The sequence below is a fragment of the Solea solea genome, chromosome 6 (genome assembly GCF_958295425.1).
Source record: "Solea solea chromosome 6, fSolSol10.1, whole genome shotgun sequence".
NCBI lineage: Eukaryota > Metazoa > Chordata > Actinopteri > Pleuronectiformes > Soleidae > Solea > Solea solea.
In genome coordinates this window covers 3511226-3533455 of record NC_081139.1, presented here as the reverse complement: position 1 = coordinate 3533455, position 22230 = coordinate 3511226, and the positions used below count along the sequence as shown (strand labels likewise).

The 22230-nt window shown below is 38.7% G+C and overlaps 1 protein-coding gene across 3 annotated transcripts in view; it reads right to left on the bottom strand.

The window, feature by feature from the left end:
- The window catches only part of cfap20dc (CFAP20 domain containing), a 37054-nt gene extending 15582 nt beyond the window's left edge, over positions 1–21472 (bottom strand). For all 3 annotated transcript variants that reach the window (XR_009240476.1, XR_009240477.1, XM_058632688.1), the window contains exons 1-15: positions 21348–21472; positions 21105–21194; positions 20145–20238; positions 19976–20048; positions 19393–19507; positions 19099–19246; positions 18761–18895; positions 15920–16092; positions 15701–15794; positions 14385–14471; positions 14157–14291; positions 12683–12996; positions 9204–9578; positions 6862–7098; positions 2161–2222 (exon numbers count right to left, since the gene is read on the bottom strand). Coding sequence is in view for 1 of the 3 variants with exons in the window: in XM_058632688.1 (XP_058488671.1) it covers positions 2161–2222; positions 6862–7098; positions 9204–9578; positions 12683–12996; positions 14157–14291; positions 14385–14471; positions 15701–15794; positions 15920–16092; positions 18761–18895; positions 19099–19246; positions 19393–19507; positions 19976–20048; positions 20145–20238; positions 21105–21194; positions 21348–21368 (2153 nt within the window). In the remaining 2 variants the exon portion in view is untranslated. The remainder of the gene's footprint in view (positions 1–2160; positions 2223–6861; positions 7099–9203; positions 9579–12682; positions 12997–14156; positions 14292–14384; positions 14472–15700; positions 15795–15919; positions 16093–18760; positions 18896–19098; positions 19247–19392; positions 19508–19975; positions 20049–20144; positions 20239–21104; positions 21195–21347) is intronic.
- Between the last annotated feature and the right edge of the window lie 758 nt (positions 21473–22230).

Genomic DNA, 22230 nt, shown 5'->3' with positions numbered 1-22230 from the left:
GATAAGAGATTGATTTTGATTCAACTTTCCGAGGATGTAGGTTACAGTGCAAAGAGGAGCTTAAGTTGGATAACACAGATTCAGATTCCAGTGTGAATTTGAAACAATTTCTCAATTTTTTTGAGCCATCTTGATTTACTTGGGTTCAGGACCAGGCCACAGCCACTGCGCCATTGATTGGTTTCATGTAGGTTTTCCGCTGCAGTATACCGTCTGTGTTCTTCTTAGCATTTTATAAGCCTGCAGTGTGTTTTGAAAACACTCCACCACTGAGCAATTGCAAATTCCTCCTCCAGTAATGTAGCTCATTTATCCATGTGTTTTCTTTTAGAGGACAGAAACTTTTCTCTTGTTATAACCAGTAGGGAGGTTAAACAAGGTGGAACTTGACTTGTGGCTGTTTCGTAAAGCAACATAGAATTGCAGAGGCTCCTACTGGGCAGAAATTGCCCTCTGCCTCATCAATGATGGATTTAGCCCTGAAATGCAGTTGGAAATCAGAGCTAAGTCCAAAGTCTAAACCTTGATTTTTGTGTCTTTTACAGAGACGAACAAAGACCTTGGAAAATTTAAATTAATTACAACAGTACTACCTAGCACTGAAACGAAAAAGGTGTCATAAAAAAGTATAAAATAATAAATAAAATATAATTAGCACTTTTGAAACTGACAACAGCAGTTAAGGGAGAAGCAGAGTACTGAGCCTGGAACACAATTTATTCATACTCATCTGTGAGAGATAAGCCCCGTCTGCAGATCTATCTGACAGTTGACATTTAGCCTTTTTATACAGTTGACTGTGGTTACCATGCGATTATGAATCTCACAGGATGTTAAGGAACCAAATACAAATGCAGGTTACATGCATTTTTTGTGAAGTACGTGAAATAAATCAGATTTTCACACAACTGCACATTTTAAATACAGTGCATATGAATATGTAAAAGGTGAAAAGAGTTTCTACTCTCAACACATGGTTAGTGCACGTTATTATTCAACTGAACAAAACTGGGCATTTATAAAGGACGGGATTATGCAGAGATGAGAGTAAGTCACACAAGTCACAAGTCTTAACCTTCAAGTAACAAAGCAATTCCAAATTCATTCTTACAAGAATCGAGCACGTCACAAGTCAAGTCGTATGAATACAGAAGATAAAGACGACCTCCCAGATATGCCAACATTTAATATGCTAGAGTTTTATCTGTAACAGAAACACTGTATTATTCGTGACTTTCTTAACTGAAAGAAATGTAAAAGTAACACCAATAAAATGAAAATAAATAAAACTACAGAGACAAAAATGTAAAGAAAACTGACATTAGCCCTATATTAAACCGTGGAAACGCTGAAAAAACTTCTTGTTTCAAGCACTAATCCTGACCAGCTTTTGACCCACCGAGACGTTAACTAGTGTTGGATTAAAATAGCAACTAAGTGATTTCCCGCCTTACCTTCCTTTGTGAGATTTAACTGGAATTTCACATAGTGGTGTCGCTCGGTTGCCAGGTTTGTACGCCCAATGTTTTCCATGTTTCCATGTTTCAAAAACTAATTGTAACATTAACTCCTCAATATTTGAGAACATGTAAAGTCATTTCAAGTAATTTTACTCGAGTCTAAGTCGAGCCAAGTCTTTCACCAACATTAGTCAAGCAAATCTCGAGTCTCAAGTCAAATTTGTGACCTACTGTACGTCGGACTCAATTCACGCGACTTGACTCAAGTCCTCCACCTCTGATAAAGCGCAAAAGTCTAAGGGCACCAGCTTTGTTGTTTTTACGTCTGTCATATTCTGTGATCACGGACATTTAGATTAGAATGACGAGACTGAAAGCTGCTCTTATATATTAACAAGCAGTTAACACACGTGTTTGTAATGTTTCAAGCACGACTTGAATAAACCTGGTGTAATTGATCTTTCTTCAATTTCTTGATGTGCAATAGAGGGACAAAAACAGGTTTTCATCAGTAACATTAATTAGTGTTCTACTCAACTTTTAAGAGAGCCAGGGTCGTGCTATTGCATGCATTTCCCCCCCCCCCCCCCACATGTTTTGGACGTGTTCCAATAAAGTGATTGAGACATAATTATACTGTATGGTCATTATAGCATTTCTAAAACAACAAGTGTAATAATGGTGACACATGCTTGCTCACCTGGGGTTTGAGTGAAGGAGGGGGTTCATCTCATTCTGATAGTGGTGGCCTTGATTAGACGGCTGGAACAAATAAAAGGACACGTTAAAATGTCACCAAATGCTGAGTGAATACAAACAAAAATGCATTATTTATTTAGTATGTTTTTCAGGTTGAAAATGACCTGCTTCATTCAACACAGCCCTCTGTCACACGGCTATTTATGTTTGACTGTTTGAAGACATTAGTGTCACAAGGAATTGTATCACTGTTGCGCAAAAGAAGGTTTATTTTTAATTCATGTGAGGTTCAATTGCTCCTTTGTATTTCACTGTGGGAATAAGTCTCCTGCCGAGCAGCTACATATGTCAATTATGCCTTTCTACCAATTATCACTTATAAATACGGGGTGAGAAGAATATGCGGTTTCTTTGTGGAAAAACCCATTTCCAGCACACTGAAACGAACAGTGATGAACAACCAAGCTAATACGAAACAAGAACACCTGCACCACTTAAGCTGAGAATGTCTTGTGTTTAGGTTCGTGTAAAATTTAGTTGCGAGACATTTAGCTGTGGAATAATTGCAGGTAGAAGATAAGAATGGTTTCACTTTCAATACATAATGACGATCGACTATAAGAAAACAAGTCCATTACCACGTCCATCTTGTCGAAGCTAAAAACCACATTGCAGCCTCAGGAGACCATTTAAGCACAGGTCCCGTTTAAACACTACTACACTGCATGATGTTGATGAAGAAGCAGCGTCGTTGAAGCATCGCTTAAGTCAATTTTAGCTATCCATGCGCCGCAGTGCCTACCTCGTGTAATCGTCTTCTAAAAATAAGTCAGACTTAAAATTGTACCCTGTGGAATTCTGCAGGTAATCTGCACTGATGATGATGACTTACCAGTAGGGTGATGGAGAAAATTCTTCTAGGAAGATTGGATGTGAACCAATTCTGTACCATCTGTAATACTCCTCCCCAGCACCTCACATGGCTTTTTAAACCTGCATGAACCAGACTTTCAAAGGTTTTTGGGTTTTTTTTTCTTAAGACTTTTTCGATAAGAATTTGAGTCACGAGCTTCGCTTGCAGTACGCCACTTATTGCATCAATTATTTTGAACAGACTCCACCTCATGATCCTGGAGCAAAACATTCAGGAGTGTGAAGGTAAGGTAGCAACGTTGGGTTCCTGTAGCTACAGGGAGAGAGTGTGTGATGGATTGCCTGACACAGTAACTGCTCTATAGTTTCCCTAATGTGTGATGGCTGAGAGTTGGTTTAGCAATCAGAACATATCTGTTGTTTGCGAAGGACACTGTTTCAGAGCCTGGCCCTTTACCTGCTCTCTTTATGGAAAAACTCAGCTTAAATCTTTGGTTCAAAGCATCGGGCTATAATGTTACACTAGACTGCACTCACCTATTTGGTGATGTGAAACCAAACGCTGCTGGATCTGTCTTTAAAATCCTTTAAAACATATTACTGCGCTCATCACCTGATTTACCTCTGTTCTAGTACCTGTTATTCTTTTTTTTTTGTCTTCAGTGTATGTAATTCCTGTCGTTTAACGATTGTACATCCCGTCTGCCATGGTAGAATTACAGGCTGAGCAGTATTACATTATTAAATCTTCCACCTTAAAGTACTCTACCTCCCAAATGCATTACTTCTCATCTAAGCATCTAGTATTATTAATCCAACCTGGAATTCAAAGCATGTCCCCCATAAATATGAAAAGTTTGCTTGTAAAATGTACTTAGGTAGCATACCCTTTTATTCTAATAAAAATATAGACTTAGGGTCAGTGTTCAAATTAAGATATAACTTTTGTGACATATAAGTAATTTAGAAGTGACAAGAAAAGTAAAGGACGTGTGGATTTATCTATAAGGCTGTTTCACAGCAAATGATTGCACCTAAGGACATTGACTATGTTGGTCTAATAGTAAATGCCAGTGGAAATTCATCATCGCTAACTGTACTTGACTTTTGTTTGGTCTCCAAGGATAAGTTATGAGCTCAGTTTCACATTCAGCATTTCTCATACTCAAAAACATGAGAACAAAAATATCAAATCCTTGGTTTTCCCCTACAACCGTTCACGAACGTGGTAAAGTTGGGGTTAAAACTCTCCTCTCTTCTTCAGTGTTACCTGTATCCAGATAATTATGTTTGTATTCAATAAAGTCAGCGACGGCTCATCATCACCCATGACTCTCTTAATGTGAAAATAAACTGTGGGTGCATCAAAATGAACCTACAAATTACCAATTATGCGCCGTTTATTCACATAGCTGCTGATGTGCAAAAGCCTCAACTATGTCATCATCTTTATACTGTACATATATCTATTCATCAGCTTTCTACCGCTTATCCAAGGTCAGGTCACAGTGGTGGTATTTTAACATAGAGAATCGTATGTGACAAGTAGGTGCTGTATGCTAGGTGCTGATCTTTGAATAATGACAGCCATATGGTTTAAATATTTCATCAATGTTTAAAGCTCAAAATAATATGTGTGTTGGATCGCCTGTTCTCTATAGTGTGATCAGATTGTGGTCCGTAGCTTTATATAAAGTATGCAGATTATGTTCTTTTTCTCTACAAAGCGTCACATATATGTATTTTTATGTGTGTGTGTATAGATGTTTATATATGTGCATGTGCATATATGTATGTATGGATATATCTTTATGTTGTCAACCCTATAATGAACATAATTAAAATAAAATAATTGTTCACAAAAGAGATTGTGGTCCGTATGAAAAAACATGATATGAGGGTTCTAGAGCTGAAACAATTACTCGATTAATCAATTATTAATCGATTACTAAATGAATCGTCAACTTTTTTGACAATCGATGAATCAGTTTGAAGCTTTTTTCATGATTAAAACAAAATTTCTAAATTTCTTTCTTTCTTTCTTTATTTATTTTTTGGGATAAGGACAGTCGTGAGCTACCTGAGGTCATTTTGGTTTGGATGGTGGTTTATTTTCCTTCCTGTTTTGATATCTTTGTGAATACAGAGAGTACTTGTATGTTGGTTATGTTCTATTTCGATAAAAATCAATAAAATATATATCTATATATATATATCTACATAAAAAAAATACATATATATAAATGTGTATTTATATACACATTTATATTGTATAAATGTGTATATTTTATACATACTTTTTTCATATATATGTATAAAAAAAACATATATATATATACATCTATATATATATATATATTTATATATATATATATATATATATATATAAAAAAAAGTTCTTATTGTTTCAGCTTCTTAAATGTGAATAATTTCTAGTATCTTTGCTCCATATAACAAAGAAATCACTGAAACTGAATCATTTTGGTTTGTGGACAAAACAAGACATTCAGAAACATCATCATTTCCAGGTTTGACAAACACTGATCAACATTTTTTAACGTTTTCTGACATTTAATGGACCAAAAGATTCCTCAATTAATCGAGAAAATAATCGACAAATTAGTATAATTAGTAAAATGATCGTTAGCCACAGCTCTGGAGGGTTCAGGACATCAAAATTGTCTGGAATCTATTTTCATACAACCACACAGCACCAATAAACAAGATGATTCTTCTGTGTTTGACCCAGACCTTCAATTTTCTCATGCAACTGCCTGAGGGTTAACTTACTAGGCTAGCACGGCAGCAGAAGCAGCATGGTTGACAACATGGGGCATTCAAATTTCAACATCCACATTCAAACATTCTCACTTCCAGTGGAGGAGACCCAGGAACAGACAGCAACTAATGTCTTCTTTTTATAATCACACTGTTTTTATCTGAACAAAACACATATTCTGCCATTTTCTTACGTTTTATTTGTTTCAATGGCACTATATTTGTATATAATTGCTTTATCCTTTCATCATTTTCTTACTATGCTGTTGGTGGTGCTGTTGCCATATATAAAACTGTAAAAAGAAATTACAGCATACTTTAAATAAAAGAAAGAAACATCACCTCTGGGTTTAATGAAGTCAAATATAAGTGTCATGCTGTCCCTGTGGAAAATGCTAAGTTTTTACTGGTGACCACAAAAAGGAGCCACAAAATGTTAATCCCTGTGGTACACCACCATTGTCTTCTTGAATTCCAGTACATTAACAGATATGTGCATGTGTTCAGGAACGGGAACAGAACTATAATAATTCAAGCATCTGTAATGTTTGCATTCACTGGGGATCCTACAGTGGACCCAGTAGAGCCAGGCAGGGCAGTGTTCTCTCTTCACAAGTGCAATGTGCTTATGCTAATGGCCCAAAGATCTAAATGACCTTCAAAAGCCAAGAGCAAAGCATACCATCTTTGAATTCTAAAAGACTTATGGGGATCATTTCAAATGACCAAATCATTTTCAGTCTCATGGGGCAACTGTGGATATTGTGCCAGCCGTTTAGAGGCCAATTAATGTGTTTCTATCTACATAATCTTTTATCACGCAGAAAACACACGGTGGCGCATTAGCACATCGTGGTGGCATACGTTTGAGGCTTAAAATGGAAATCAGCAGGTCAGGATCAAGGTGAAAGAAATTATTCCAGGCAGGAGAGAGAGAAAGGAGCTCATCCAACTAATGATGATATCCTCGTAAATAAGCTGCCTGCATGTTGACTGTTAATGAAGCATTGACGATAACAGCACAAAGGTGGCCGAGTATGATGTCACAAACCTTGGCTGCGTGGGTCCAAGTGGAGGTGTCGTCACTGCTCATGCTGACGCTGACATTACACTGGTGAATCTGAGATGCACTGAGGCCCGAGGCTCTACACTCATCTTCCTCCTGCTCCCTTTTCAGGCTTGCCAGCATTCGGAGCTCCTCATCATCATCCCCATGCATCGTCAGACTGCCAAGCAGGTGTAAGTCGTAATGACTGGAATCAACTGTCTTCAGCGTCTCGTCTTCCTCCTTTAGAAAAATAAATAAATTAAAAAAAATCACACGTAAAACAAAGATTACTTCTCTGGAAGCCATCCAAAAGACAATACTTTGCACTTGATCACAGACTAAATCCACAAAATTGACAGAATGTTTTGTGTAGCCAACAAAGTAGCTTAAATCTTTAAACAACAGACTGTCATCCCAGACAGACCTCACGGCAGCGCTGGACATGAGCCATTTCTCTGAATGTCTGTGGATTTGTCTTTAAACAGTGAAACTCAGTTGAAGGGCTACGCTCACTTGATTTGCCTGACAAAGTGCAAGCACTGGTGTTGCTATGGTGTTGAATCAATGGCAGTAGGTAAAAGGGAATGAAAAAAACTCCATGTCATTTTTCACTGACAACCCCTCAGTCAAAGCTTTCACTGCATGCTGCTTGCTAGAGTTGGCATGAATCAGCAGTCAGGAGCTGCACTGATGATGGATGCTGTGATATTTCTCAGCAGTGAGTTGTGTAAATGCAGAAAGCAACAGCCAAGTGACAGATCTCCCTTCAGGCCTTCTGATCACTGCAGTTGAAATATCCTCTGATCCTGAATCTTTTTAACTGGAGCAGGGGCCTACATCAATTTGCAACAGACCACAGTCTCATCTTTTTTTCAGCGAGGCAGTACAAACCTTTTTAGCTGTACAAATCAGCGGTGATCACACATATTCCAAACACAGAAAGACAACTAGACAGAAAACGATCAGGGCTTTCAATAAGCTTCACGTTAAGAACCCACTGTGCATAATTCCAATTAAAAATGAATAGAATTTGTCTACATCTATTTAGTACACTGGGTTATTGTGACAATGACCATGTTTCAACTGAAGTATATTCTTATTTGACAAAGTTGCGTGGATCAGTGTTTAAATAGAAGGGGACATTCACTCTCCTTTGTTGTGGTGTTTGTGTATCTGCTGTTGGGTGTGGGTCAAATAGTGTGCAGGAAATGTATCAAAGCTTCAATAACTTTGGTTGTGAGTCAGCCATGAAAGCAAAACAGTCAGAAAAAAGGCTACAACCTCTGAGGAAAGTTATTTCCACAAGATTTTTGGAAAGCAACACCTTTCATTTTACAGTTTGCTTTTCTTTTTTTTTTTATCATAAATGATATGAAGCTTACAGATAATAACACAGCAAAGTCCTTGTGACATTAACACCCTGCTCATACACAGATAAAAAAAATACATTATGGATAAAAATGAGAAAACACTGCTTGCTATTGCAAATAAACAAGATGTTTAGTGAGGTCAAACTTGTTAACTTTTATAATGAGGCTAATGAACTGATCTTTAATTACAATAAAGATGCAGTGGTTAACTTCTTTTTTGGGTTGTTATGGCGTGTTTCCACCAAGTGAAACGGTTCATTGGCCCCAACAGATTCAATGATCCTTACGCTCCCTTGCAACTGGTGTTTCTTCAATGCCTGCAGTCAAAATAAGCAAAAATAAAACAAGCTACTCGATGTCCTCCATTGTTGTCCGCTTTGTTGTTTTTGTCGCATTCAATGTCGTTGTTCGTTGTTCGTTGTCAGCGCACCCATACAACGTCAGGCTACATATGTCACTGACGCCTGACCATCGGGCACAGGACACCCCCCGCCTAGCAAGTAAAGCTACTGTTCTCAGTCAAAACACAAGCCTGACCGAGGGCTTTACTACCAAAGTGTACCATTATGGAAACACGACTTCACTGTTATTATGCCTCAGGGCAAAATTATTATTAACCATCAGACCTGCCTAAGGGAGCGTTTGTGTGTATACAGTGGCAGCGCAGGGACGGGTGGGGGCATCAACCTTTAAACTGCTGAACATTTGGGTTTTGTGAGCAGTCTACTTCACTTCTGGAACTTTTCTTGGGTGGTTCTTTTTGTTTTCAGTCCCATTTTAACCCTTTTGCAGCTGTCTCGCTTAACAGACAATTGTTTGAATCAAAACGTTACGCACTACAGTTTTAATTAAAGTTAACTATGAGGTGGAAAATCTAAATAATTGTCTGATTTCTTTTGTCTCTGTGTCACAAAATAGTATTGAGCTAATGCACAGTGAATAAGGACTGATGTTGGATGAAATAGTGAGCAGTACCTGGTGCTGTGGGGACACATCCAATTTGACTTCATGCAGAAGACTCCTGGACAGTGTCACTCTGCTTTTTGCATCCTCTATCTGGTTCACTCCCTCTGATCCACATGGTATACACTTGTGTTCCTGCCTGCTGCTTGTTACACTGGGTGAGAGGCAGCGTGTGGGGACCATAGCTGATTCAGACCTCCCACTGAGTGGAGACTCACTGTGACCAGTGGTGATGGCTGAGAACAGGTCTTCTGGAGATGCCGTGTCAATATTGTGGGATTCAGGCTGGACGTCTACTTTCCCGTTCAGAGCACGATCAGGAGGACTAGGAGGAGGAGTAGGGTTGGACTCACTACTTTGTTGCTGCAGTGTAACGCAGCTCTTCTCCTGAAAGACACAAAAGGACTAAGTGACTGATACAGTGTTAAAGGAATGAGTACTCATGACCATCGAAAATGTTTCTTATGGATGTGATGTTAACCTTCAACGTTATGTTGTGCCTTAATTCATGTGCACTTAATGAAATTTGATGACGAGAGGGCAAATAGTCCTCGTGATTCACTGAGATTTGGTGGCTTATTTCTAAATTAACCTCACTTTTAATCACATTAATCTTCAATCAGTTTACAAACCTGACACTCAAGCCATTTAACTTTAATCCCACACCAACAACATTATGGCGAGAATCAGCTTTGAGAAACTGGTTAACCAGTGTATATTGGAACATGTCGCACAGTAATGTGGACAGAGCAGAAGTGATGTAGCCTAGCCGAGGAGTGATGATGGAAATGAGACACAGCTGGAATCTATTGGGACAATTTGTGAATCCAATCAGTAATTGTCCATGAAGAAGCGTGCTACAGCGTTGTCAGGTGGTAATGTTCAAATTTACGCCTTCTCTCTTAACAAAACATGAAATTAAAGTTCTGCCTGGTTGGTCTGTTTGGGATGTTGGAGAATCTCATTCCTTATTTTCTTTCTGAGAGTTATTTTAGTTCTGAAGGAGCACATGTAACACACCCAATTTTCCCCACGGGGATAAAAATAAATATTCTGATTCTGATCCATGGCGGTGTAAGATGGTGGCCTCTGTACAGCGGAGAGATCAGAGAAATCAAACCTTGTCGCTGCAGTGGTCTTGGCCCATGGGACGCCAGCTCCTTCAACTGAGCTATGTAATGCCCCCACAGAATGCTTATTCTACGGCTACAAAAACCAAATGATTTTTCTATAAAGTGATTATACACTTATAAACACGTGTTATATATCATATTTCTGCCAATAAACCCTCCTTAAAGTTACACACTGTACATTTAAAAGCGATAGACTGAAAAACACAACGTATTGTAATGAAAAAGCTCCATCTTCCAAGTTTCAGGACTGTTTCCCCATGAAGGACAAATGTGGAGTACTCACAATTAGACGGCCATTATCTACTGTATATGCAGTGTAGTATATAATGAAGGTTGTGTTGTTATTGTAAGACTTTCAATTAAACTTGTAATTTTCCATAATACTCTCCTCCTTTTGTGGTCTTTTTAAAGTGCTGTGCTGAGCTTTATTTTGGAATAACATTTTTATCATAAAACCTTGATGTTCTTTTTTTCTTATACCATCTGCTCCAAGTGTTTATTTTCACTTCTGTTCTGTGCTTCCTTTTCATAAAAGTAGGCGAATAAACAATGAACTTCACAAAAGGTATTATTGAAAGACCTTATATGAGCGTGGCTGCAATGGATGCAGTTCTCTGCACAACTTCTCAGCGATCAGTGCAATAACAACATAACAATATATATATATATATATATATATATATATATATATATATATATATATATATATACACCATGTACTGTATGTCCTTGCTTTTGTTTTTTGTTTAATATTTCTCTATCTTTAAGGCCAAACGTAGCTCAAAAGAATTGTATAAACCTGATGCAACACCTTGAAAGCTTACATTTCCCCAAGTTGAGAACTGAGCAACCGTGAATGAATAAAAATCAAAATCAGGCCAATCTTCGTCGGCTTAGTAAGGCTTACAGAACTGCAAAGATAAGGTCACATATCACAACACATATCTCAGGACCATGTTTGCCAAACACCTAGATTTTCAATCACAGTCTCAAAACAAACACGGCTTGATCCACAATAGTATACTAGTATATGTTAATATCAGGATACTTGTGACTGAACGTTGGTGTATTTACTTTTGAAGGTCAGCCTTGCAAATCAGCATTTGAAAAGGAAGAGTGACCCATTAGACAACTTGTGTGCAATTGTATGTGTGTGTGTGTGTGTGTGTGTGTGTGTACTGTATATACTTGAGGCCAAATGAGGCCAAATGTCATTCTGAGGAAGGCTTAGATTTGAATCGTGGTTAGGTTAAAATTAAGGTTAGACCTTAACTGGTTATGGTTAAGGTTAGGGATAATGCTTTATCTGACCAAATGAATGGAAGTCAATGCAGTTTCCTAAGAAGAATAGTCATGCAAATCGGTGTGTGTGTGTGTGTGTGTGAGAGAGAGAGAGAGAGAGAAAAAGAGAGAAACTGTATTAGTCCTACAATGCAAAATGACAGCAAAAAAAAGGGGAAAGTAACAAACACAACCAACAAAGAATGCAAAATATAGATGAATGTTCCCTGGGTGGAGAGTTGCAGGAAAAAAATAACAATTCCTGCAGTTTAAGCAGCTCATCAGAAAAACAATATACTACTGAATAAACTACTGCATCTTTAAACCTGACTGTTTCCTGTTTAAAGATTTAGAGAAACCATCCGCATTATTGAACACAATAAATTAAGTGTGATGGATATATGGTTATATCTTGGTTGATGTTTGGTACAGGCATCAATGATGATCTTATCTGTGCCTGATTGCCATTGCCAACACCTATGCTTTTATTAGGGATGCACGATAATGGACCTAGTTTTTATACTTAAGTCTCATAGAGTAATACATTTCTACTTGAATGCCAAAATAATTGCATTTAGGCTCATCAGCAGCGCTCTTAAATCTGACTTATCAATTAGCAATTAGCATTTCTTTGAAGATAGTCATCTTTGCAATTCAACAGTTTAATTTCCCTATTCAGCATAAAGAAACATAATATTTTATGAGCGGCATTAATAAATGATTCCATTATGAATAATCTCACTGACCTTTGAAGTTAACGTATACTGTGAAATGTACGACATGAAACGCGGCACTCCAGAAGACAAGCTTCCATTTAGATTTCATCATGTTTAAGTAAAGGAAACCCAACTGTGTGCTAAATGGTGCGCTGAATATTTGCTCATCAAGTGGGATTAAAACAGACCTTGCTGTTCTAGAACGAACAAATCTCTTCAAATGTCAACCAGTGTATGTGATGAAATGCAGCTTAATTGCCCATTTAAGTCCAGTAGTCTTTAGTGTCAGATCAACATAACATGCACTTCAAATGTGCGTGCATTTTAAGTACAGTGTACTTATGTTTGGGAATAAAAGTACCTCATCACTTTCACTGCCCATAAAGTCATCTTCAGGCTGGGCCTCATACCGCTGTCCACTCCCGCTTTGTGCCTGGTCGTCTCTCATCTCCATCTTCTCCTGGTCACCGTGGCCTTGCCCCCGTTTGGGTGAGTGAGGCTGGGATGAGAAGACAAACACCTCTTCTTGCAGAGTGAGCTGGGGCTCGGACCCATCATTACTCTCCCAGCTCTTCCAGACGTGCAGGTCTGAGGACAAAACAGGTGGGGTTGGGCAGGGAAGAGACTCCGCTGGGGTGGGAGCAGAATCCTCTGTAGGACTGATGCTGCACTCATCTAAAAAGAGAGGTGGGAAGTAAAGGGAGATGTGCAGGAGTAAATGTTCTCTTTGAAAAGGATGCACATGCACACCAGTGTCATAAAACAATGTTTAAGCTTTGAATATATTGGTAGGCAAAAATGAGCATTCATTTCTCTCACTCTGACATTTGCGTGGGTGTCGTTAACAGCCCTGCTATGCAAATGCTTTAATGAGAATACAACAATATAAACACAACCATGACTAAGAACAGCAGCTTATGAAACCACAGCTCTGTCCAAACAGACAACAAACACCGTCTCATGTAGCTTTGTTTTTTATATTTTTGTTCAAGGAAAGAAAACCACACAATCTTATGGGAGTGTTCCTGATATACTGTGTATATTCAGGGGAGGTTAAAAGCTTTTTCAAGCTTACGTGAAAGTTATCAGTGATTCAAATGTGCAAGTACGGAGCACAGAATTCCATAAGTCCAGGAAAGAGCCACCTCTGTCTGAATGAGTGAGCACATTTGAACCACTTGACAGTATAATCACTTTCTCTAATTGCCCACTGTGAAGCAAACCCTGGGCCTGGGAGATGTCCCTCTGACTTTTATTTAATGTGCCACATTACCATTAACGAACTAACTACTTGCCGTCTGCAGGCAGGGTGGCGGCTTACTGCTATGGACAAGCATCCATAAATGAGCTTTCAGAGCATAGGCACTCATTTTTAAAACACAGTTGTGTATGTGTATGCGTGTGTGTCTGTTGTGCAGCAGTGGAGGGGAGACTGTTTGTGGGTTGGGGGCCACTTTGACAAAAAAAAGTCTGCAAATGATCTCAACATGGGTCATGTAAAATTAAAAAAGGCGAACAAAGGCAATGGTGCAGCACAGAAGGAAGCTCATTAAAATTCATGCAATATTTTCAAGTGATCTAATTCATAAATTAAAAGCAGAAATACATTTTTTTTCCCCCTCCCAATTATGGAGAAGCTAGTTGGTGAAATCAGGACATGCAAAGTTGACATCACTATCACTCAGCACGCACATTATTCTCTTTTGTCTCATACTCCCATTGCGTGCTGTCTTTTCACACTTTCCTAACCATCACTCAGGGTGATAGTGCACATGTCCTGCTGCTGCCTCCTGCAGTCCTGAACCCTCTCCATTCACAGCAGATCTGGGCCTCACCTGCCATTAGGTGCTCAGTCTTATTTGTTAGGCTCAGAGGTTGCTGTCTGCTCTCTTGCCCACTGGATGAAAGAAGGCACTTCTCCCTGTTTTTACCCCCGTTTCTGTAGCGACCAGGCACAGCATCTGAATGAGCTGTAAATGACAGTTATCCACTGTAATACACAGAACTAAACCACGATATAGTCAACACACCTGACACTAATACTGAACACACACTAAGCTTACCTGACGATGTTGAAGCATTGAGGACCCGCATCTTCTTTGATCCCTGTTTGCCTGTTGGTGGATGGGGCTGTAGTTTGCCAGGTGTTCCTAAATATAAAATAATAAAAAAAAAACATCAGCAAAGCCTTACAAATGTAAAAAAAAAAAATAGTCACACAAAAGTGCAGTTAAAGCTTGCTCAAGGCATTTCCTTCAACTCTTTTAAAAACCCTATTTATCAAGCCATTCAAGCCAACAAGGCATGTTGTTTATTTTATTCCTTTTTCTTTTTTTTTTTTTTACATTCATTCAGGTTCAAATGAATTACAAGCTGTAAAAAATGTTATTAATGGGGTGAAAGAAAACCCTCTGTAAGAACTAGACTCCAGAGTTTGGAGCTCATATTTTGCCACAGAGTAGATGCATGGTGTAAGCATTTAAACATATTCATTCTCATACGCTTGAGTCCTGCAGGTGGAGTAAGCGCTAAGCCCATTTTGACTTTCCTGTATGTTGGACAACATACAAAGACATGATAAACACACACAACCATCTGCATGTCACTGAGCTGCAGGAGGAAGCCAGGGCAAACTGAAGAGAGAAAGGCCCCTAGCCGGTCTGGGATTTGTACCACCAACACTTATTTTTGTACGGCAACAGTGCTTTCTTGGTCTTTTTTCACAGTTTACTTTCACATTCAAACAGCACAAAACGGGGTTCAGGGTCTTGCTCATAAATACTTTAGCATGCAGGAGCCAGGTATCAAACTGACACGACCCTGTGGTTTGAAGAGAACCTGCTCTACCTCCTGAGCCAAAGCCACGCATATTTTTCCGTGTAGAACCTCTAAGCATACGTATGTGTCCGAAAATATACATTTGCATTACTAATAAATATAATACTCTCTTTGTTTAATTGTCTGTCGTGCCTCATTGTGTCACATGCCTCCCTCTCACCTTTTGTTTGGATTTGTTTGCTTTTTCTGATTGCTCACAAATTACGTATTCTGTTATGGAGGAAAGAAAACAGAGAACACTGTATTTTCCTGAAGATGCTCCGTCTCTGCGTCCTGTTTCTGGGTCAGTGTAAATCTAACAATAAATCTATACATGCCCCTCTGTCTTTCATTAGCTGCCTCCACATTAGCTGTTGTTCATGAATAACGGCTACCAACTTTAACTAGATTACTAGATGGCTAGCGTGGCAAACTCACTTACCACCACTGACACCAATTTATATGCGGCATATTCTTAAATTGTATTAAAATGTATTATTTATTACAAAATCATGCTTGGACATAGAGAAAATGAAATAAAACAACACTTTATCAAATGTACCCTTTTGTTCTCCATGTGAAGCATTCACACTCGCATTGCCAATGCTCTCAGCGTCAGTGAAATCCTTTTGGTTCGTTCCACTGATCAGGGATTCCTAACAGCAAAAAGAAGACAAAGTTTAAAGGCAACATAATTCTACCTTGTGTTCACAGAAATGCAGGAAATGATGGCCCAAATCATTAAGTGAGATATATATTACTATGAGATTCATGCAATTACCGTATTTGAGATTTGGGTTTCACTTCTATTCATTCTGCCCGAGGCTACACTGCTTTTTCTTCTAGTTTGTGGTGTTGCTGCTGAAGCTTTGGAGCCTGAGGCTGTGTGTAAAACGCCCTGGAGCCTGGTCTGTTGATTACTGGTTGATCTGACGGTGCCCGACGGATCAGGAACTGAAAAGGAATTCCTGTTATTCATAGACTATTGTCAAAACGTGTCATTTGTATATGATTAGGCTGTTTGATTGTGACTTTGATTTTTGGTACAGTATCAGTCATCCATGAGAGTCAAACATACTTTTTAATTTTTAGGAAATGCTCCATAATCTATATAGTCAGTCATACTAATGATCAAGTAACCAGAGCAACGTGCAAAAGTTATGTTAAGTTTATGAGAAGCCGCCGCCGCCACACAAACCAAAGCCTTTTCAGCCATTTTTCATTTATGTGAAAAGAATCTTTAAAGACAGGGATTTTTATACATAGTGTACTGAAGAAAGAATTTCAGAACCAGTAGTCACCAAGCTTTTTCAGGCCAAGATCCCTGACCTCAGCCCTGAACAAAGGCAAGCTCTACCTAGTGAAGAAAACCCGAAATAATACAAAATACCAACTGTGTGTGTGTGCACGCGCATACACAAGGGGGCACGTTGGTTGTTGAGCCTTAAGTCAGAGGCAACGCGAGCAGAGTCATGTGACTCGCCTGTGGGTGGAAACAAATGCCTAGACTCCTCAACAGAGAGCCAAGAGTCTGTGTGCTCACTATCTGTCTGTTAGAAAAAGGGAGTTCACCTGAAGCACTTATAGCTCCGGCCCTGGAAGTAACATCTCTCCTGTGCTTTTCAACCACAGTCAACAGGAACGTTAACACTGGGTCGCCCAGAGTTTGGTGGCATGACATACTGTACATATATACTATTTCATATATATATATATATATATATATATATATATATATATATATATGTATATATATATATAATAAATGTGTCCTTCCATTCACAAACTAGACTTCTGTAAACTCCTGCTGATCTCGAGTCCAGTTGCCAAATAGCTGAGGTGACCACTACAGTCACCTGCATGAGTCAATTCAGTGTATCCATCCATTTTCTACCACTTTATCCACCACATGATCTCAGCTGACATAGGGCTATAGGCGGGGACCAGCCAGAGAACCCAGAGAAAACCCACACACACAAACTCCATGGGTCTTAGAGTGCTAACCACTACACAAACCATGTGGCCCTCAGTGTAAAGTCATTCAACAAAAATCTATAGGCTGCAGCAGACGGTATTGCATTAGAGCCGATTTCGTCAAAACATGCTTTTAAAACAAACAATAACACACAAATAGTTGAATATGGAGTATATGTCTTTTTTTCCCTTTAATCTAACCATGTGTTCCACATCATCAAGTGAAAATAATGGGCTGCAACGGGAGCCGTGACATAGCCATGAACTGACCCTGGTGCATCTGTGCAAGGACTCATTAGGACAACTCCGCTCATGCTATCAGTAAAACACACCGTCTGTGTGTGTGTGTGAGCCCCAACACAGCAGAAAGCACAGACTTCTGGTCCACAACACACAGCAAATAACAAGATAATAACACTGACAAAGCTGAATCTCGGGGCAAAGAGTGAAGACAAAGAAATGTTGCACATTCAAAAATGAAAACTGAACTCTGAAAGTCACCTAGGTTTAGGAGTGAGTAAATCTGAGTAAGCTTTCAAAGCCCATAAAAGACTAATGATAATAAAATGAGATTTCCAAAAATATAAGAGCAAGAAACTTGAGTTGTACAAATGCGCCGACCTTGAGAATCACAGAAAGCCTCTGATGTATTGGGGTGATTTTTTTGGATGACAAAAATTGCTATAGCTGACTTCTAACAGCTTCTGACAGTCTGGGTTCTGAAGAAACTATTCACAAAGCAACTTTTGTCAAGGCTAAATTGGATGTCTACTTAAATAGCAATCATTTTAATTATGATTAGGAATGTTATGCTAATAATGCACATTCTAATTAAGAAAAGCCATTTTTGCTTGTGGTTATTGCTCTCCATGGACATTGCCCATTATCTCAACATGACTTAGACAGCTGTCAGAACAAATAAATAAGCACTGATACAAAAGGCCACGGAGGCAGGCGGAACTAGATTAGTAGTGCATGCCTTTTTATATGAGGGGATAATTGCAGCTCTCTGAGAACAGGTGAGGTGCAAATGAACACAAAAATGAGAGCCACGAGGAGAAAAACAAATCGATTATCATCATAGTCTCTATGGAGATAACATCCCATCTCTGCCACCATGATGTCTCTCCATCAGGGGTGGATGTATAAAATAAAAATGTGCACCTTGAAAACACCCCATCAAAGGTTATTCCCAGATACTCTGATCTTGCTATGCTGCATTTGAGAAGATACACGGAGGAACAAAAAGTGTGCAGATCCTACACATACTACACTACACTCTTTTTAAAAAAGGAGATGTCCCATGCGTGTCGTCCATAGAGATTGACTTGTACAGTCTGGGTGAATCTCTATTCACTCTAAATGCATTGATTGAGGTCCGGGCTCTGCGGGCTATGTGGGGCACGTTTTCTCACATTTGTTTCCACACATTTATTCCAGACTTTGCTTTATGTATGAGGGCTTTGCTTTGTTAACACAGAAGCTTTCTCCATTCAGGCAGCACATCATCAAAGCTCACTAAAAAAAAAGAACTGAACCCTTACCAAAAGAACGAAAAAATATGTCCACTTTTGACCATTTTGTTTTGTTCCCCAAGTATAATGTTGGATGTAACATGACATGAGTTACATTTTTTGATTTTGCCTACCACAGTCAGAGCTCCCGAGCACCGTCTTACGCAAATTCATCATGTTCAGCATCTGAGTTACATGGTTTACACCCGACGGGAACTGGCAGCTGCGTGGAATCTCGTCCATGAGAACAGGTCCACTAAGAAACGCAACTATGGAATGAAAACAATCTCAGATTAGTCATAATCCCAGAGTACATCATACAAAAAGGATCACTTTGATTAACTGACAGGTGAAAAACTGTCAAAGCTGTCAAGCTGCCAAAGGACTGGCAGAACAGCAGCTGATGAGGTCGTATATCGCTTTAAAAAAAGATAAGCTGAATTTTATTTCTCTATGTGTTTAAGTGAATTACCGTCATCTGCCATCCATGGGGGCACAGTCTTCATGGTGAAGATTCTGCGGACTTTACACGTCGCAAACACAGCGATGCCATCCAGTGACAAAAAGCCCTTGAACAGTTCAGCAGTGAAGGACACAAGGTCGATGCACAAAGTGGACCACTGAGGCAAAAGAAACAATGTGATTTCACAGTTCATAAAATGTACAAGATCACTTTTTAAATATCTAATAGAAAATGATCAAAACTAAAAGTACATCTGAAAGTTCTTAAAAAAATGATAATGTGAAGGATAAGTGAGATACTCACAATATCCCTTTTCAACCCCACAAAAGGTACCCTGGCATGTAAAAGCGTGGCAGTCAACTCTTTATGCACTGTTGATAAGTGAAGTCTTCTTTTCAGGTGCTCTGAGTCAGTTATTCTGTGAATATCAAACAACAGATGAGAACATTAATTATCACCATCAGTTGTTTCACTTAAAAATGTGGTTGCAAAAAAAAAGACAAAAGCTGACGTAACCATTTAAATGTCTGTTCTCATTCAAGATATGTCAAGATATGCTCTAATGGAACAAGACTCTTAAAATCATAGATAAATAACTTTAAATAACATTTGTCCTGGTTTGATTTTCCATATGGTCTTCATGATTTAATAACATAATGACATTGAGCTTAAGCATCTTTGTACATTAACTTTTCAAAACCTCTGCAGCCAGTTTTATTTATCAGGAAAACATTCCTTTCTCACAAAGAGACTCAATGCAGGCGTATCAACAAAAGACCAGTGAAGTGGTTTACACAATCATCACTGGTAAATATGAAGAAGAACCATGAACAAACAACACTTTACACTTTAGGTAGGTAGGTAGGTAGCAGACTGCTGTACTTACACCAGCTCAAGGGAAAAGTCTTTGCCCTGGGGAATATTTACTTGTAAAACTAAGAATCTTTGGAGAAGCCCAACTATGAAGAAAAACAAACAAAGCAGTAATTTACTGTAAGGTCAAAATAAGCAAAACAGACTTTATAAAAACGAGTACGAGACTGGAAGTGACTTACGAGACATCTTCATATTCTCTGGCATTTGCATCTTGACAGTCTGGCTGCTTCCCTCCAGACGGTAAACAAACCCCTTAACTTCTTTATTATACTCCTGAGGGTGGAAATAGCGGAGAAGGCCATGTTAGGTCTAAGTCCATGTTATTTGACTTGATGCACAACAAAGAAATCAGCAAGATGTTTTAAACTACGTCACATTCAAGGACGACGACAATAAAACGTTTACTTCTAACCTCTGCAACAGTGCAATTCAAACACGGCTTCATTTACAGGGAATTTTTCATGATGATCTGACATCAACATGGTAATGATTCAAGTGGGAATCGTAATGAACATGTGCAGAGCTTTTTCCAGACTTTTACTGACGATATACCTGATACCACATATCCTCTTGGTCTGATTTATAAAGTCAAATTAAACGATAATCTTATATTTTACCTCACATTAAAATCATTATAATGCTGCGGTGTTTGTTTAATTCAAATTCTAATACAGAGTTGGATTAAATTTGATGAGGTTTTTATTAATTATTATTCATAAAAACTGCTATCATTTTCAGAAGCGTGTAGCAGCAGTGTAGGGCTTTTATTTTTTATTTAAGAAAGTGACTTTGACATCGACTTTTTGTCAAATGTATTGAAAACATTTCCATCTGTTGCTGTGGGAATGAGACATGCATTCCCTCTATAGAAATGAGTAAAACAAACAAAAAACTATACGTTATGGGTGAAGTGGCCTTTTAAATCCACAGACTTGCTTTTGTGTGATGTTCAATGTTATATTATGTTTAATTAACAGTTAATTAACTGCTTTCCTTCAGCTCAGTTCATGGTTAGCTTACAGGACGGACTGCAGGGTCTACGTGCTGCTAGCTTAATTTACAGGACACGTGAGGCGGTTAATGATGACGTCGTTGATGATTAATCGCCATTTTTTGGCCGAATACTATCTGTAACTCACCTTGTGTATGGCTGACTGTCCTCCACTTAGTTTCCATTTAGCCACAGGGTCTTTACCCTGTGCGCTAAAGATCTCCACCACAGCTCCACCCTGAAGATAGAAACCACGCACGCGCGCGCACACACACGCACACACACACAGGTGTCTTTAACTAACAACTGTTAACCAGGCTAACGCTCACGTACACACTTTAAGAAAACACACTAAAGTCACCAGGAGCCTGCGTTAACTGCGTAAACTGACCTGATAATTGCGGCTGAACATCTTGCGTGACTTTACGTGGACGACAAAGCATTTACAATAAAACAGACGCGTTTGTTTTGACAACTTACGCAGAGAAGGAACACATTTATTTACCGTGTGAGCGATGAAAGGCGGAAGCTAATAAACGCGGACAAACGTCTCCATGGTTACGCGATGCTACTGTGGTAACCAAACCGATTGGAAGCAATAAAAGCACTAAGCATTAAAATGGTATTGCGGCGTAATAATAATAATAATCATTATTACAGATAGTTAGTTGTTGACTCCATATAATAAAAACAAGAACAAACCATATAAGAAAAAAATAAATATATGGTTAAAAAGGTACAAGAAAATCCACTGTTCAGGCCTTAGGAGCCTTTTGATTTTCAGAACATGGAAGGCAAACGTGTAGCATTACACAAAATAAACAAGGCTGCAGATAGGTCAGAGGTCATCTCCTTGACACCACAGTGTGAAAGAGAAATATATATATATATATATATATATATATGTATATATACTATATATATGTGTAGGTGTGCCATCAGCTGGTATTTGTTTATTATCAGGAACAGTTGATTGGGTATTTTCTACATAGAAACAGTACAACAACTGTTACAACAACAATTTATTGATGTTATGTCATGCTAATTTCTTGACTTTTTGAAGCAATTTTATTTCAGCTGTCAATAAAAATCAATGCTGCTTATATACTGTAGGTGCTTGAGACTGAGAGTGAGTCAGCATGGAGGGGCAGAGGAGAAAGTTCTATTCCTGATGTGAGTGATGAATAAAATGTGATGTTTATGGACATGGGAATTTTATGGAGCCACATTTATTTGAAAATTGCCAACTACATGTATTACTTGTTGGTGAATCA